At 45.1% G+C, this 15,494-nt stretch overlaps 1 protein-coding gene across 1 annotated transcript in view; it reads right to left on the bottom strand.

Annotated features, from left to right (window-relative positions):
- Positions 1-15,494, bottom strand: part of ODAD2 (outer dynein arm docking complex subunit 2) — a gene marked incomplete at both ends in the record, with an annotated part of 159,086 nt that overhangs the window by 97,272 nt on the left and 46,320 nt on the right. Inside the window, 6 exons of the mRNA XM_080917306.1 lie at positions 4,728-4,970; positions 7,632-7,786; positions 10,206-10,316; positions 10,964-11,206; positions 14,607-14,816; positions 15,155-15,301. Coding sequence (XP_080773432.1) covers positions 4,728-4,970; positions 7,632-7,786; positions 10,206-10,316; positions 10,964-11,206; positions 14,607-14,816; positions 15,155-15,301 — 1,109 coding nt within the window. The remainder of the gene's footprint in view (positions 1-4,727; positions 4,971-7,631; positions 7,787-10,205; positions 10,317-10,963; positions 11,207-14,606; positions 14,817-15,154; positions 15,302-15,494) is intronic.

Here is a 15,494-nt window from a genome sequence, read left to right as displayed (position 1 = left end):
AGGAAGGTCCTCAAGGTCGCAATGGGTCTCAAGGTAAAAAGGACGTTAGCCACAAACAGTACAATATGGGGAGATTTAAACCTGGTAGAGATTTATGGGGAAGGACAGGCTTGTTTGTAAAGCCTGAAAAGCTTACCGTTTGGGCTACACTGGCTAGCTACTGAGCCTATGGGCACTGGTGACACAGCTGCATGCCACCTCACTCAGCCTTGTGTTACGTAGCACTGAGTATCAGAACCCAGACCTCACCTGCTTGCACTGCAGGGGTGTAACCACTGGGCAACCTTGCCAGCCCAAGACCATGTTCCAGCGGGTTCCAACTTGAACACAATTATTTGTTAGCTCTCCTTGCATTTGGCTACCACTTTTATTCTTCATTTTATGAAGAGCACGTTCCTGATTATTCTGTTGTGCTGATTGTATTCTCTTTATTTTTTTGTCCGATTTTCAGCTCAACAATCGCTCTCCTTGTATTTTGTGCATGTGTGTGTGCATGTGTGTGTGTGTGTGTGTGTGTGTGTGTGTGTGTGTGTGCTTAAGTACCTGTGTGCACATGTGTGTGGAGGCCAGAAGTCAACCTAAAATGTTATTCTTCAGGACTCCATCTACTTGGCTTATGGAGACAGGGCCTCTCGATTGCTGGATACTTGCTGGCTAGACAGGGAGCATCTGGGATCTGCCTGTCTCAACGGCTGGGATGTCACATATGCTATGACGCCTGGGTTGATATGTGGACTCTGAGGTTGGGATTCAGACACTCACAATTGCAGGAAAATCACTTTATCAGCTGAGCCGCCTCCTCAGCCCCTTCTGCTCCTTTGGTTCTCTTATGTGCGCCTGTGGGCACGCTCGTGTGCGATGTGCGTGTGGAGGCCAGAGACCAACTTCTGATGCTTCACCATGTTTTATTGAGATGAGCTTTCTGAATGGCCGAGATCGCACCAAGTAGTCCAGGCTGGCCACCTGTCTCCGTGTCCCCAGCGCTGGGATCCCAGCCAGAGCCACCGTTCCGAGCTTCTTTAAATTGTGTGCTCTGGAATGAACTTGGGTCCTCATAGTACACACCCATGTGCTGTGTGTGCAGGGCAGAGGCCTGAGGTAGGCACTGGGCATCTTCCTCTACCTTAGTTTTTAAAGCAAAATCCCTCAGTGAAGCTGCAACTCGCCGGCTGACTGGACTTACCGGTCAGTGAGACCCCAGGACCCTTCTATCGTCACCTCCCGCCGCTGAGATCACGGGGACACAGACCACAGATCTTTAGCATGTGCTGGGGGCGCAAACACGAATGTTCAGCCTTTTACAGCAACGCACCATGCACTGGGCCCTCTCCCAGCCTGTTCTCTACTCTAACCACCCGCTTCTTAAGATTTTTGTTGTTTTTGTTTTTGCAAAACTTTTTGAATTCTGTGGATGTAGAGGAAGTATTTATCTGAATTTATCTACTAGCCATTGAGATAGTTTCCTTGCGTAAGTCTATAAAACGGTCTTTTCTGTTTGTTTACAGATCATAGCTCTCCCCAGTTCTGAACAGCTACCTGGTGTGCTACTAAACTGAGAGCTCTAATCTGCTGCAATCTGATAGTCACTGTCTCCTTATCCTTCCTGTCCAGTGTCCCCAACACCACTGAGGATGACATCAAATGATCTGCCCCATGACTCTCTAACTCCATCTCTGTTGATGTCTTACTGATGCATAACTGGGCACCTGGATGGGGATTTTATATTCCAGAGGCCGCTCACCTCCCCAATCTGCTTTCTATTAAAAACAGAAAAGCAGTGTTGTCTGTGTGTGGACAAGCACAGGCTTTATTTGTAGTAGAGCCTAAAGAGATGTGGAGGCTTCAGTATGTTACTTGCAATTCAACAATTCACAACCTTTGACAGACGTGTCTCACGCTTTCAGATCTGTAGCTCTGAGAATTTCCTTGCTTGGGGAACATATTGTGTTTTTAGGTTTTACTCTTCAGTAGTTTTTATAGCTCTTAACATAATTCAACCCTTTCTCTAAGATCCACATAGAGTTTTGTAGACTGACTAATAGACATATTTATTGACATATCAATATCTTAATTTTTCACTTTTTTTTTCCAGATCTCAATTAAGAAGGTTATTTAAGCATAGGGGAGGTTTTTTTTTTTTTTTTCCATTTTGATGTTTCCAAACTTAGAGTCTCCAAAAATCAGAATAAGGGAAGAATAAAGCTAATTTCTCTGACCTTTTCTTCAATGGATTTGACTAAAAAGTCGACAACTATGATGTCTATCTAAAATACCAAGAGAAGTCTGGTGGTGCATGGTCGAAGTGGTGAACTGGAAATGGCTTGTTAGAATTGTTAAGAATGTAAGAACAGGCACAGATTGATCTGTGTCAATACAATCCTGTATATTCACCATCAAATGAATCAATCAACCAATGCCGGAGGGAAGGAAGTGACCACACAGTGATTCTCGCTGACTACCCACCAAGAAGCCATCAGGGTGAGACTGGAGATGGAAGGAAGGATATGTCTAAAATACAGGAAGATCCCCTGACTCAGCTCAGTACTGCCATAATCTGTGATTAAAACCAGTGGAAAACAACAGCAACTCAATCCAGTCTAAACTGCTCTGGTGGGTTAAAGGAGAGAGGCCTCCATGGGTTATATATTTGAATGCTTGGTCCCTGCTTGGTAGAACTGTGTGGGAAGGATTGGTCTTGGTCACTGTGGGCCATTCCAAAGCCTATGGCATTCTCAAATAGCTCACTCTGTCCCTGCTCCATGCTGGTGGGTAAAGGCAAAAACTCTCTGCGACCCTCGGCGCCATGCCCTCGGCGCCCTGCCCTCGGCACCCTGCCCTCGGCGCCATGCCCTCAGCGCCCTGCCCTCGGTGCCATACCCTCGGTGCCATACCCTCGGCGCCCTGCCCTCGGCGCCCTGCCCTCAGCGCCCTGCCCTCGGCGCCCTGCCCTCGGCGCCATGCCCTCGGCGCCCTGCCCTCGGCGCCCTGCCCTCGGCGCCATGCCCTCGGCGCCATGCCTGCCTGTCTGCTCCCACGCTCCCTGCTATGATGGTCATGAACTCACCCTTTGAAACTAAAAGCCTCAAATGAACGTTTTCCTCTACACGTTGGTTTGGTTATGGTGTCTTACAAGACAACAGAAAGAAACTGGGGTAACAGCTAAGGCCCCAGACCCTTTAGAAATATACATTTGAGTCACTCAACAGCTTAAGAACCACAGCCTGGTGACGCGCTTGCTCAGAGTAGCAGGGAAAGCTTACAGTATGAGAAACGGTCATGTGACCAGCAACAATAAGAACTGTAACTGTTATGAAAATTTCGCTCTTTTGTTGCAAATGTTTTGTGGAGGACCATGTGTTACCTTCCCTCTTCTTTATCCCCTTCATTCCATAACATACACTTTGCTAAATGTATATCCTTGTATTTAAGTTCTGCTCACTTTACATAGTCGTCAAATTCAGGGACATTGAGAAGAAGAAGCAGCTGTTACGGAGCTCTGTGAAAATGATGGATACACTTTCAGTTGTTCATGGGCTGGGGAATCACACAGGACAAACGCAACACCTGCCTACTGTATTTGTCCACAACTTATAGACATACATATTGGTGCCCTGCCAACGAGGAACGAGCTTGTGCTGAAATTTATGTGTCAAGTTGGTTGGGCAACATGTTTTTGTGAAAGATACTTTTCATGAGGCTAGCATTTAAGAAGGCAGGCTGAAAACAGATCGCCCCTCATCACACATGTGGCTATCAACTGACCTTCCTGCGCAGAGAGAATTCTACCAGCACAGCACCAGCCTGAATTTCCAGTCTGCAACCCAACCACTATTAGATCTGAAACTCAACAAGCTTCCACAATTACAGAAACCAAACCCTTACAAAATTTTTTCTCTCTGCATACATAATAAATATATATAGGTGAGTATGGGTAGGGAAGTATTATTTATATAAGGTATATATAGAGAAAGGCATACAGCTACCCTCTGGTTTCTACTTGGGCTTGGCTCTAGGATCTCCCACAAACACTTAAGGATGCAGGTGCTGAAGACCCTTTTATCCAGAGGGACAGTACCTTAATGTGCTCTGGGCTCACCCACCAGAGTATATCAATATCTCTAGACTTAGTATAGTAATAGGTAAATACACACACCATGTAAGTTGATACTACACTGTGGTCAGAACAACAAAGAGAAAGTTCACGCATGCTCAGTACCAATCGTTTTTTCCAATTATTTTTCAATTCACATTTAAATCTTGTCATTTTTGATAAACAACAATTCATTCAAGGATTAAGGTCATAGTTTAAAATCCTTGGTATCTCAATTGCCACTTTATAGGTGATGCAAAAATGTATTCTGAACTTGCCAGAAATAAGAAATAAGATGCTATAGACAGAAACATAATTACTCTCGAAAAGACAGAGAAAATTTCTGGTGATTGCATACAGTTTCCACATGAAGAAATTGATTATTGGCTTTTGGAAATCTTTACACCCAGTGCAGGTCCACTTCTCTTTCAAGATAATGTTCTGGCTAGGCAACTTGTGAATATTCATGTAGCAAGTCATAAATATTCATGTAGCAAGTCATGAATATTCATGTGGTAACACAGTGTCCATCATATTTGTGCATAAATTCTAAGTGATGTGACAGACAATTGTAAGACCATCCAGACATTCCCCGTAACACTTGCAAGGTAAAATACCCGTCTCCAGAGCCACTTACGCCATACTTTCTGGTTCTAGTGCGCATGCACCCACAGCTTTGGTGACGTTCACAAGAAGTGATTGGTTTATTCCAACCAGGAGGTTCACGAGAGGTTGGATGCCACCACATTTCCGGACTAGGACCCGGTTTTCATGTTCTTGACAGCACTCTCCCAAGGCCCCAACCACATTCACGAGTACTTCTTCAGGCTGATCAGTCAAAAGTCCCACCAGGGTCTCAATGGCTTTGTATTCTCGAAACCTACATTCAGAGAAAGGAGGCTATTTATAGTCCAAAGTTAGCAGGAAAGATAGTGAGAAAGATAAAAGCCAGACTAAGCAGTTATAGTAATTCAGCCATGTGCTGTATTTTCAGTGCTCATTTGACTCACATAACAAACTTCCTGTGTAGACCCCACTTAATCTTCATCATCAAATGGCTGATGTGAAGTTTGCTACGTAGTAAGGCTGGCACCCACACCCAGCCACTTGATGCCTACCTGTGTCCTTGGTCACGACATTAGATAAGCCTCTAAGACAGCGAGTCAGATGTGACTTTTAGCATCTGTAACTCTATTCTAAGATTTTTCTCTCATAGATTAATTTACATAAACAAACCATATTAAGTGTGTATTGGATATATATGTGTGCACACACATAGCATCACTGTGTTTCAAATTGAGCAGTAAAACTACTGTAGCTCAGATTTTAGAAGTGATCTGCCCTGATCTGTATATAGATCAGTGCATCTCTCAATCTCGTCCAAAAAAGCTTCTTTTGCAATAAATGTTGATTAACACAGAGACCCACCACAGGTCAGCGAGCACAGAACAGGTTACGTGGAATACTCAGGTCTAAATTAACTCCCCTCAGGTCTCAGATATCACCATGAAAGAGAGGCCAGCAATACCATAAGAACAGGTGTAAATGACTCTGTGAGTATTTACTGGACATCACTTGTGAGTTGTACACACAAACTCACATGGCCTGATACTTTGTGCACAAGACTTGGGTACAATCAAACCAGTCATCATGGACAGAGGAGGGCTCGTGAAGTCCCAACACAATCTGAGGAGCTATTGGCAGCTGGTGTTTACTGGGAGACGAAGAGTCCCTTCTCTTCGGTGATGTAGTTCTAAAAGGCTATGCATGCTCAGTAAATGGTCCTGCGCTTACATAGGCATCGCTAAGTGGGTTTGGTGTGTTTTATAAAACAAAAAGAGCATGTGAAGTTGGGAGGAGGAAGAGGAGGAAGAAGGGGTTGGAGAGGTCACAAGAGGGGTGGATTATTTGATCTAAACATGTTATATACATGTATGAATATTAAAGAAAACATTTTAGTTAGTCTTCTCAGACTACTTTATTATTAATTCTTACTATGTTTTAGAATCTACATGTAATTTTGCTTTGATGTTTTTCAGTATATATTTAAATCAAATGAAGCATTATAAAAACCTATACATGAGAATTTCTGTTTTATATATGTAACATGTTTTCTCATCTTAATAAAGTTTATCAGTATTTATTTATTAAGGTATATTTTATTGTTGCCATTAATATTTTGTATTTTTATGCTCATTGTAACTAGTAAGATTTTAAGGCATACTATCAAATCTTTAAAAAAATCAAGTACTGACAAAAATATATTCATATACTTTTATGCAAAACTGCTTTTAAAATCTGTATGTTTATCTTTGTTTTTTAAAATAAAGTTGTTCAATTAAAAAAAGGATATAACTCTAAAGTAGACAGCATTTTAAATATGGAAAAAATATTTTGTAGTAATGGAGGTTATATTTAAGCTATTACTAATTCCATCAAATACTCTTAAACAACCCTGTTTTCTCTTAGAACAAGCACATTTCTAAAAGAAAATGCCAAATAAGAAAATAGATCTCCCAAAATATTCATGGAGAGAATTCTAAAATGAACCAGAGAACGGTTTAAAAATCAAAATGAATAAAAATTGTAAGTGTTCTCTAATTTTTTAAAACAAATGTAGAACTATAAGGGTCCAGAATGCAGCTCAATGGTAGACTGCTCGTTTATCAAGGACAGGGTCTTGGGTTTGATCCCCAACATCCCAAACCTTTATAAATACATTAAAAATAAAATTTAATGAAATCCGAACTCTTTAAGAGTGGTTAGTTAGGAGAGGGGAGGAAAGATTGCTGGGCAACACACACACACACATACACAAGTTGAATGAGTGCTGTCCCATCAGCAGCCGTAGCTCTAAGTAGGGATTTCCAGTTTCCAGTAAAGTTTTAAACAAAAGTCAACTCAGGCTCAGGGAGAGGCCCTGTCCCAAAGGAATGGGTAAGGATGATAGAAGGAATGCATAACTTTCTCTTCTAGTCTCAGGGCACACACCTGCATACACACCTGCATACACATCTGCACATATGCTTACACACACATCTGCATACACACAACAACACACGTGCACACACAGAGACAATTAAAACACATCTCTGGGAGGACCACTCTTTCCTGACAGAAAATGGAGAGGTGGATCTGAAGGAGAAGGGAGGGACTGAGGAAGAGTAAGGGGGGGGACCGTGGGCAGGATGTATTGCATGAGAGAGAAATAAATACAAGTGATAACTAAGGAAGAATGTGTAGGATACGTCTATTTGCAAAGACCCCATTCCTTTGATAGCGAACATAAGATTTGTTAAATGTATGCATCTTTTCGTATGTGGGGTGGCCTATTCACACGGAAAGATCATGTCAACCCTTGTTAAACATAAATTTTCTGGGTAGTAGGATGGGGAGAGGACTTTTTTCCTAATAATTGTTCCATTCTACCTTTTGATCCACATTAATTATGCACAGTATTGATTATAGTCAAAGTCAACCCCTTATGAACACCACTTGATTAATTTGATTATGAAATACTATGAAATATCAAACGCCTTACTTAATCACATTCTCTTTGCTGATAGAGCATTTCCAGATTGCCCCGGTGACAGCAGCTAATCGCTCTTTATTGTCCGTGTTATTGAGTAGGCTGGCCAGGGGCTTAAGCCCTCCGTGCAGTCTAACCAGGTCTCGGGTTTCCTCGTCTTCAGCACACTGCACAAAAAGTCAAACCAAAGGCATCAAGTCAAGTCAAGGCATCGAGCCTTCAGTGCTGGCCAATGAGGCTCATCTCGACAGGTTTCCAATGCAAGTTGCTTCTGTGACATCACAGCCCACACTGGAGTTGCAGGGGACCCAGTGGGGATTTCCAAGATCTTGTGCCAGAGATTGCCAGCCACAGTCTGCTTCCCTACTTCTCCTGCAGAAGGGTAGCCAGGCTCTTTGCACATTGGGCTGGACTGGAGGGAAAGAAGCTTAGGCAGGTAGGTAGATGCAGGCAGCATCTTGGTCAGTGGTGAGTGCTCAGGCAAACACTCACACATGCACACACACACACACACACACACACACACACACACACACACCCCTGGGAACAGCTTCAGAGAATTGATTCAGTTTAATGGGGTAGGGGTCAGGGGAGAGAAAGGGTTATGTATCCCCTAGGAAGGTTGGGCAAGGTTTGCTTGGGTATGTACAGTTGGCCAGGACAGAGGTTTAGGAAAATGCCTCATCTGCAGACTCAGGTGCTATGGGGTGAAGCTTCTAAGATCAAGCAAGGAGTGAGGCCTGGTAACTATCAGGGAAATAAATTCTCATGAGGGTTGATGGTGGGGCAGCTGGCTTCATGGCACTGTGTGTGTGTGTGTGTGTGTGTGTGTGAGTGTGTGTGTGTGTGAGTGTGTGAGTGTGAGTGTGTGTGAGTGTGTGTGTGTGAGTGTGTGTGAGTGTGAGTGTGTGTGTGTGTGAGTGTGAGTGTGTGTGAGTGTGAGTGAGTGTGTGTGTGTGTGTGTGTGTGTGTGTGTGTGGTGTGAGGCTTATCTATCCCTAATATATGTTTATCTATACTCTCTCAAAATCCAAAAATTGAAGACCTAACTCCTGGTGCCTCAGATTTTGAGTGTGGGGGAGGGGGGAGGTAAAGGTGAGATGGGGTTGGGATGAACATCTAAAAGATGGCTGCCCTTTCCCTGAGAGAGGCTACAGTGCAGACAAACAGACATGGCGTGGAGACACGAGGGGGGGGTGGGGGGGGAGACAGTTAACTGCAAGCCAAGGACAGAGGTCTCTAAAGAAACCACCCTGTGTAAACCTTGATCATCCACTTCCAGACTCCAGAAAACAAAATCATTTGAAGCTGCCCAGTTTGTGTTGTCTGCAGAGGCCTTAGAGTGAATCTAGTCCCTCGCTTCTTTGGCGTGGTCTGGAGCCCACTCTCACAACGCTCACCTTAAGAGTATTTCTCACGTGGCCCGCTCTGGTTAGAAAGAAACCTGGGCGGCCAGCCAGACATTTATTTTTCAAGGCCACCCTCATCCCTGATGATTCTAATCTGTGCTCTGATGTACTAGGAAACAATCCACACCAAGTGGAGATGGAAATAATTAAATTTATAATGAAAACGCATATGCACACACTCGCACACACTCACACGCCCCGGTAGGACGCACACTCATAAGGAGGCATAAACCCACACACTCAGAGAACATTTGTTCATCTGATCTTAGGAGAAGAGAAATTTCTCAAGATCACTGTCTTCAAATAGTCTGTCATAAAGCAGCTCAGGTTTGTCACATACTGATGAGCTGTTTTACCCAGTGTGCAAAGGGCCGGGCTACGGGGGGGGGGGGGGGGGGACACAGGTCCTAAAGGATTCAAGTAATCAGACAAGTTGACACATTGAAGACCCTGGAGTACTTGCTGAAACGGCGGATTCCCCAGTGCTGACATGGAGATTTGGCTCTGCAATCCATACTGTGCCCTCTACTGTATACTGTATGCTTTCCATGCTTGCGGGGCTGTCCTGGGAGAAGTCTGGGGATCCTTCAGGAGCTGGGGAGTAGCTGGAAGAAGTGGGCCACTGATAGGGTATTAGGGGAGTGTGCTATACTGCCCCCCCTTTGCCTCCCTCCCTTTCTGTGCTGGCACAGGTTTGCAGCATATTCTCTCCCTCTCTCTCTCCTCTCTCTCTCTCTCTCTCTCTCTCTCTCTCTCTCTCTCTCTCTCTCTCTCTCTCTGTCTCTCTCATTCTCTCTGTCTCTGTTCTCTCTCTCCCTCTTTTTCCTCTCCCTCCCTCCCTCTCTCTCCCTTCCCCCACCCTCCCTCTCTCCCTCCCCCTCCCTCTTTCCTCCTTTCCTATCTCCCTCCCTCCCCCTACCTCTCTCCCTCCCTTCCTTGTCTACACCGATGAGAACAGCCTCTACCACTCGCCCCCACCCCCGCACTGTGAACTGGGCTGTACAGCCACTACTTTACTGTAACGAGGAGCTCAAATCCATGCTTCCTCTCCCTTTCCTCCAGGTAGTTGAGACACAGTACAGAAAGTAACACAGCTCCCCAGGGAGGGCCCATGTGTTTGGAAACGCTGCTTCTAACTACGGAGCTCGGCAGGCGACCCTCTGGAGCGCCAGCCCACCTGGTAGATGGCCATGGCGCAATGTTCCTGGAGCTGTTCGTTCTCACTGTTCAGGTTCTTCACAAGGTTCTCTATGATCCTCTCCGCCTTGATGGCAGCGCGGTAGTTCTCCTAAAGAAACAAAAACGTAAATAGTTACCAATGTAGAATGTGACTATGACCATGTAGGCTTGTGAATGGCCGGCGCTGGGCGAACTGCGCAGACACCGCAGTCCAAGCATTCCGTGTCTGTCCAGTGACTGAACTAGCCCAACACTGGAAACACGTCCCACGTTCTGATTCAGTTAGTGGATTCGGAGACAAGGTATCTTAACTTTCACCGCAAACTTGCAGATTATTTTATTAACTAAAGAAATTTTTTAAAAAGGACTGGCAGGAGAGTTCAGTGCTTAGCACGCAAGCGTGAGCACAGAGTTCCCATTACCAGTGCCTAATTAAAAACCAGGAGGGCATAAAGGCCTGTCTGTAATCTCGGCACTTGGGAGACAGGGCAGGAGATCCCCAGGGCAAGCTGCTGGCTAGACAGGCCAAAGTAGCAAGTTTCAGGTTCAGCAAGAAACTCTGCCTCAGAAAATAAGGTGGAGAGCGATCTAGGCAGACATTCCACATCAGACTCTGGCTTAAATGTGCGCCCACATGCATGTGCCCACACACACACACGTGAACACACATGCACACATTCATAACTGTGTGCACATGAGAACAACCACGGGTGGAAGAGAAGGAAAAACAAACCAAACCCAGAATGGCTTGCGCACCTCTGACGCACATTCTTGCAACGTCCCCACCACGGGAATGAGCATGTTTTCATGCGAAGTCTTCAGTAGCCGAGCCAACAAGGGAATTCCCCCAGCTTTACGAATGGCTTCCTTGTTGGAGTGACTCTTGCTGCAGCTCCAGAGCGCCAAAGCCCCGCACCGAGCTACTTCCACATCCCTGGTTTCATACAGGCTTGGCTGCGTCGGCTCTGTTGAATTCTGTCCACAGTCCAAGAGGGCGACCTAGGAAAACAGGTGTATTTAATGTACACAGCCTCCATTCTTATGTTTTATTATTTGAGGCTGTTTGCATGTGTGTTGTACATGTGTACATGTGTGTACCTGTATGGACATGTGCATACCAAGACACATGTGTGCAGGCCAACGGACAACTTCTAGGAACCCGTTATTTCCTTCCATGATGTGAATCCTGAAGATTGAACTCAGGGAGGGTGTCAGTCTTGGCAGCAAGTGCCTCGACCACTGAACCATCCCACCAGCCCAAACACAGAAGTTTTTAAAATAAATGTGAATCCATTCCCAAAACTAACTCATCCTACCATAATTAACTCAGTCACAAATAAACCCATTTTAAACAGTGTGTTTACAGAATAGCCGGTGGAAACAAACAAAACATTCATCCCTTACCATATTTATACTCTCTTCCTTTGATAAAATTCTTACAAAGGTAGTAAAGTTTTAGTAGAACACTAGAATTTATATTATTATGTGTAAATCGGGCATAGTGGGGGTAGTCCTGGAATCTCAGCCCTGGGGGGTCAGAGGCAGGATTGAGAACCCTGGGTAATAAGTTGTAAGCTATTTCTGTCTCTACCCCACACACACTGCCACATTCTCAACCCAAGGCCTCAAAGCAGGCGTCCTAAAGCACTGACCGGTCCTATCCCTAATTTCCTGCTGTTGCAAATCACAATAAAACGAGCATCGTTATCTTGTTAGGTTCGTGAAATTGGATAAATACTAGGTTCACAAATGTGATGTGAGATTCAGCACTCCCCACTTTGCATTTATCTTTTAATTTATAATTTATATATTTATAATTTATGGGAGTTATTTTCATGTAGACTTGTACCAGCCCATCTCATAATTTAATGCTTACAATACTTACTGCATTTCTTTCAACATTTAAGTATGTGTATGTTTGATGTGTGGTGTGTGTGTACCTGTGTGTAAGTTTTAATTATAATTAATTTCTTCTCCTGCCCTCCCATATCTCTTTCTCCCTCTTCCTCTCTCTTCCTTTCTCTCCCTGTCTCTCCTCCCTCTCTCCCTTTGTGTGTGTGCACATGTACATGTGTGTGTGGCTGCATATGTACATCATGTGTGTGTGCACATGTACATGTGTGTGGCTGCATATGTACATGTGTGTGCACATGTACATGTGTGTGTGGCTGCATATGTACATGTGTGTGCACATGTACATGTGTGTGTGGCTGCACATGTACATGTGTGTGCACATGTACATGTGTGTGTACACGTGTACATGTGTGGCTGCATATGTACATGTGTGTGCACATGTACATGTGTGTGTGGCTGCATATGTACATGTGTGTGCACATGTACATGTGTGTGGCTGCATATGTACATGTGTGTGCACATGTACATGTGTGTGGCTGCATATGTACATGTGTGTGGCTGCATATGTACATGTGTGTGTGCACATGTACATGTGTGTGTGGCTGCATATGTACATGTGTGTGGCTGCATATGTACATGTGTGTGGCTGCATATGTACATGTATGTGTGGCTGCATATGTACGTGTGTGAACATGTACATGTGTGTGTGCACATGTACATGTGTGTGGCTGCATCTGTGCAGGTCAAAGGGCAACATGTGAGAGTTGGTGCTCCTCTCCCACCATGCATGCTCCAGGATTAAATGCAGGTGGCCAGGTTGGTGACAAGCACTCCTACCTGTCACCCTGTCCCCAGCACTTACTCTTGTAAGGTCTTTGATGAAGGGGCAGAGTCTGAGCACCTGTGTTCCTTTGGCTGGTGATTACTGAAATAACCATTTTCCCCATGACCAAGATAAGCCATACACACAGAAGACAAGTTGAAAAATGTAAAAGGAAATCCACATTTTCTTCATGTCTACAGCTCTCCCCTGAAAACTCGGCAGTCACTCTAAGATATATTCCTAGTGTACATTTCTAATTGTGTATATAGATTTCTGGGTGGTGGGCAGTTCTTTGATTTCTTTTTGATATCATAAGTATTGATAGTTTGATCCTATTGAGATTTTATATACTGTTAAACGACATATATTCCCCCTTTGCTGTGAATGTTCTAGAAACACAACGCTGCTGCTGAATACAGATGCTTCTCAGAGTCATCCACTGGATGCAAACTATCCACACCGCTTTCTGCTCTGTTTTCTAACTGGCAGTGCAGTGTGACTGTGCCCGTGGAGGACGGTCCTAATGTGAGGCAGCACATCAGATGCTGAGGCTCCTGAGACCACCTCCTACCACAAACCTCATCCGTTCTCCTCCTCCCCTGCCCTCTGCCTCCTCCTACCCTCACCACACCTCTACCTCCACAGACTCTCCATCACCCCAGGAATTCAGCCCGTTCCCTCTCCCACTGAGTGACAGTGATGACTTGGTATTAACACCTTCTGTTCTCTCTGCTCTTGCAGTGGATTCTAGCCAGGGCCATAGGGGACAATATTTCTTAAATTCTCTATTGTTTGAAAATTCATCTGTGGGCTGGAAGATGTAGTTCACAGGGAAATTGGCAGACCTGAGGCTCCCAGTCGTCTGTGGAGGTGACCCTACCTTAGACTTCTAGCAGTAGAAATACAGGGGCAGGTGGAACTTCTGTGGCAGTGGAAAGAGGGGCGCATCAACCCACTCTTAAAACATTTGAGCCAAAATTTGTTCTGCCTACAAGATGTGCAGGGATAAAGATGGAGCAGAGATTGAGGGAATGGTCAGCCAATGACTGGCCCAACGTTTAGACCCATCTCATGGGAGAGCAACTCCTGACACTATTAATGACAGATACTCTGACACACTTGGAGACAGGAGCCCAACACAACCGTCCTCTGAGAGGTTTCATTCAGCAGCTATGGTAACAGACTCAGAGACCCACAGCCAAACACTAGGCAGAGCTCTGGGAGGCTTGTGGAAGAGTGTGAGGAAGGATTAAGGGAGCCATAGGGGTCAAGGAATCAACAAGAAGGCCTGCAAAGTCAACCTACAAAGACCTACACAGCCCATAAACCGAACCACCAACCAAAGAGCACGCTGGACCTCGGCCTGCAACACACATGTAGCAAACGTGCAGCATGTGGGTCCCCTAACAAATGGAGTGAAGGCTGACCCCTTTCTCCTAGCTGAGCTGCCTGGTCTGGCTTCAGTGGGAGAGGACCTTATCCTGTTGCAGCTTGATGTGGCAGAAAGGGTACCCATGGAGGGGGAGGCTGTTTCTTCTTAGGGAAGGGAGGAGAAATGGGGTATGTGAAGGAAGGACTGGGAGGAGAGGAGGGAGGGGGCTGTGATTGGATGTAAAGTAAATGGATTCATTAATTGGGGGGGGGGAGAAGAAAAGGAACGTCAGACAAGACCAGAAGGGAGGGCAGTTCAGGTGCTATCTGGAGATGTAACGGCGTACTCACCAGCTTAGTAATGCCTCCGTGCTGCCTCACTGCCCGCCGGGCTCTCTTGAACTTGGCGACATTTGCTATTGTCTCGGCTGCCAAACACTTAAGACTCTTGTGTGGAGAATCAAGTATATTAACCATAATTGGTAGGCCCCCAAGGTCAACAATATTACGTCTGATTTGAGGATTATGACTGATTTCCTTCAGGATTTTTAACGAACCAATCTGGGGAGGAGGGTGACAGATGATTGAGAGTTTAATATATACCCAGTGCTATGCTTTTTCTTAAAAGTCTAAGTCTACCTAAGAGCCGTCCCCAATTAAGGGTTTTAAGAAATAGTTTCCATCCCTGAAGATTACACACAGCCTTTATACGTTTTCCCTCTCATACATACAAACACTTCTCAGTCCAAAAGCACAGCAGTTATGAGGGAGAAAATGGAGCTCCTGGGTCTTTAGCAATGACAGTAGTGACAATGAGGCAGACAGCTAGAGTAGACACCCGGAGTGTCCGGATAGCTGCAGGTGGACAGGCCTTCTAGCCACGGTGGCAAAGGTCTTACCTTGCATTTGACTTCATCTGTATCGAGCAGATTTATTAAAACTTCAAGGCCTCCAACATCTCTGATTGCCAGCTGACAGGTCTCCTGAGCTAGGTTGAAATCCCTCATGGAGCACAAGGCGATCACCGTTGCTGTCTGATTTCCCCCCTAGGAAGATGCCGGACAGAGGTCAAATAAAGCTGCACTCCCATACTGACAACTCTGCAAGCGAGGAAAAGAGTCTCCCCACACATGGCACATAAAAATTTTAACGTTCTCTGAGTGGGTTATAATTTGTTAAATGAATTATGGTGAGCAAAGGCATGGAAAGGCTGTAGCAAGCATCATAAAATGTTATTCC

The sequence above is a fragment of the Micromys minutus genome (genome assembly GCF_963924665.1).
Source record: "Micromys minutus genome assembly, chromosome: 5".
NCBI lineage: Eukaryota > Metazoa > Chordata > Mammalia > Rodentia > Muridae > Micromys > Micromys minutus.
Note: the sequence above shows the minus strand (reverse complement) of the source record. Positions and strands in the feature narration are given on the sequence as shown.